This window comes from Bison bison, unplaced genomic scaffold (genome assembly GCF_000754665.1).
Source record: "Bison bison bison isolate TAMUID 2011002044 unplaced genomic scaffold, Bison_UMD1.0 scf7180017864384, whole genome shotgun sequence".
Taxonomy (NCBI): Eukaryota; Metazoa; Chordata; class Mammalia; order Artiodactyla; family Bovidae; genus Bison; species Bison bison.
In genome coordinates, this window is record NW_011494956.1 from 17674838 (window position 1) to 17678333 (window position 3496).

At 41.6% G+C, this 3496-nt stretch overlaps 1 protein-coding gene across 1 annotated transcript in view; it reads right to left on the minus strand.

Annotated features, from left to right (window-relative positions):
• The window catches only part of LOC105001834 (inhibitor of carbonic anhydrase-like), a 44225-nt gene that overhangs the window by 16514 nt on the left and 24215 nt on the right, over positions 1–3496 (minus strand). Inside the window, 2 exon segments of the mRNA XM_010858285.1 lie at positions 355–411; positions 1825–1915. Of these exon segments, the coding sequence (XP_010856587.1) occupies positions 355–411; positions 1825–1915 (148 nt within the window).

Below are 3496 nucleotides of genomic sequence, written 5' to 3' on the forward strand. Positions count from 1 at the left end.
CCCCTCGGTGCGGCCACTCGCTGCCTGTGTGGCCCTGGGCCAGTCACAGAGTCCCTGAGCCTCACTTTCCCATCTGTGTGATGCACACAGCGACACCCACATTCTAGAGGACTGCTGAGCAGGAGCAGCGCAAGCAGGAGCCCTCTGTCCACTGGCACATGCTCCACAAACAGAAATTATTTCACAGCTCACGACAGATTTGCTCCTTCACAGTGAACTGTGGCAGGGTCATCTCTCTCTCTCTTTTTTTTAACAAGTCTAGTAACTCTGGTTTATTTGTAAGGCTTTCCTCAACCCCTCTCCCCCACAACAGGCCTTTACCTTTGAGCCCCAGTGTTACTGATTCTGACTCACCTTTCATAGGTGTGTTCACACACTTAGACCCAAGCTGCTCTTTGCCATCTTGAGACACTAAAAACAATTGAGGTACAGGTCGTTAAACTCTCACGTTACTCAAGTCATGATTTTCTCACTCTCAACAGTCAAGAACAAAATGAGGAGAAATGCTGACCAAGCAGTTTGTCATTGGCATCAACAAGCTGATTCCCTGCCATCCTATTTCACCTCCTCTCCCCTGACCTTTGCTATTTGAAATTAGGCTCCATCCCAGAATTAGCTCAACACTTGGGGAGCTACAGAGAAAGAAAATGAAATGCTCATTGAAGGGGGTGAGGGGGAAGCAGAAGCCATAAAAACCTTCACAGAGGCTTTTCACTTTGCCATGTGATTCTAGGCATCCTGACATTCTTCCCTTCAGAGCTTTGGGCTGTGCAAGCAGTCACTACAGTCTTGTTAGGTTGTAAGGGAAGGGTCCAACCCATGGTTCAGAAAGACTGGTTACAGTCTGCATTCTACCCTGGACACCTCATTCAACCTCCCCAAGCCTCAGTTGTTATGGAGACACCACTGTTTACTTCAAAAAAAAAGTTGTTTTGTTTTGAAGGATAAAGTATGGTTTCTCACTGCCTAGCAACTTAGGGGGTTAACAAATGAACCAGCTTTATTTTTCCTGATAGATGGATCCCCACCAAGACCATGACCTGTAGCCCCAATCCTTAATGTTCTAACAGCTGGAGTGAGTTCATTTGGATTAGTAAACTTGGCAAAAGGATCTAGGCACCTGTGGCTCTTTCTTCCTTGAAGAGAATGGGGAGAGGATGGTTTTGACCTCCTTATGTGTGACAGAATGTGTTTTCTTCCGTACTAAGCCGTGGAGCCAGTCAGCCAGTAGAACTGTCCACCTGAACTGGTGGGCAACTCTAACTCAAGGGCAATTTAATGAACCCTGTGGCCAGTTCTGTGCCATGGTCTCCAATATCACTCCTCCAGCAATAAAGGTGTTACTTTGATTTCTCTCCAAGTTTCATATATGTCTTAATTTGTTCTGACTCTGGGAAAATAGATGTTATCTACTAGTACTCTATGCTGGAGAAGGCAATGGCAACCCACTCTAGTACTCTTGCCTGGAAAGTCCCATGGATGGAGGAGCCTGGTGGGCTGCAGTCCATAGGGTCGCTAAGAGTCGGACACAACTGAAGCGACTTCACTTTCACTTTTCACTTTCATGCATTGGAGAAGGAAATGGCAACCCACTCCAGTGTTCTTGCCTGGAGAATCCCAAGGATGGTGGAGCCTGGTGGGCTGCCGTCTATGGGGTTGCACAGAGTCGGACACAACTGAAGCGACTTAGCAGCAGCAGCAGCAGCAGTACTCTATGCTCCAAAAACAGCTATTGTTATCTCAACACTGAACTAAATTATTCTTTGCCTTTCTATGTCCATAGGCCAGAGGGAAGAAAACACAGAGACCCTCGCCTCCACTTACAGTAGTTCTCTGCCAGGACAGGCACCAGACCACACTTGCCCGCTGTGTAGATGAAGCCTCCATCCAAGCTCATGGCGTCAGCCTCTCCTTTCTGAAGTTAAGAAGTAAAACAGTAGCACAACAGTGAGGTTGTTATCCTGTCTCACCCTCAGAAGTTTGCATCTCATTGGCTTCACATCATGTGTCTTTGTGATAAACCAAATGGCATGTATGACCCAAAGCTTCTGCCACATAAACCCAGGGTTTAGAAAACTGGACATGCCAGAGGTCCCAACCCAGATCATGCTCCCTAGACATCTCTGTGCCCTCCATGAGGCCCCATTCTTAGTGCAGGCCACACTCTCATCACATTTCCTTTGTGACCATTGTCACTCACTCAACAATCCACGTGGTCAGGCTTAGTGTATTTAATCTGTTTCTACAGGAGATGTTTTTTTCCATATGGCAGAGTTCAATTCTGTTCCTATAATCCCATTAGCACTCTAGTCTAATTAATAATTTATTAATAATTAACTTATGACTTTAATCAATGAACTTTTCCAACAACAAAGCCAAAAATGCGCACTTATATTTACAGATAAGGTAGTGAAGAAAAAACATACAGACACAGGAACACTCTTTGCTCTTTCCCTACTAACTGCTCTTCTAGAAATCTACCTTAAAACAGTAGTAACTACAGAAGCAAAAGCTTACCTTACCATGTGCTGGGCCCTTTTCTAAACACTATAGAGATTTTCTCATGTACTCCCTCACAGAACCCAGTAAGGGGGGTACTATAATTCTCCCCCTTTTATACATTTTTTTAACTGAAGCAGAGAGAAGCTAAGTAGTTTATCCAATAGATGATCACTAAGATAAACTCAGGTGGTTTAATTTTCTTAACCTCTGCTCATAACCACTATGGAATGTGTCAGCCTCTGGGACTGACTGTTCCAAAGGACACATCCCTAAATACTTTCTATGTACATTTTTTTTCATCCATCAAATGAGTGAAAAAAATCTATTTCATGGGCTTATCATGAGGATTAAATGAGTTAATACAAGTTAAGAGCTCATACACATGCATGGCACACAGTAAGTAATTTCAGATATATTCACCATCATTAATATTAAAGAGGCTTCCTCAAAAATACTGATGGGTATAGAACAAAAATATCCAATCACATATTATCTATAATAGACAAGGATTCAGAAATAATTCAAATATAGACATTTAGAATTGAGACATAAAAATTTGGTGATCTAATATGCAGCCGTTAAAAACATTCTAAATGAATATTTCATTACCTAAGAAAGCATGCCAATTGTGCTCAATAATTGAAATAATAACTATTAACATTTATTGACTGCTTATTACACATTAGGCAATGTTACAAGCACTCAGATTCATTTAATCCTTATAATGGACAAATTCAGGGGACTATATCAATTGCAAGACCTTAATATTATGGGTTAGTCCCAGAGGGGTTTACCGCAATTATTATCTTTTGAAGAAAAAACTGTAGTGTTTTCTAAGTTTGTCAATTTTTCAGCCTTTTATTGATAATTTTTTTCCTAATCTCCAAAACTGAAATGTACAGTTATTAACAACATAACACCATCACTCAGAAATTATAATGAGTTTTGAGTTGTGAAGTTGTAAATGATATTATTTTTCATTTCTCTTCTTGGA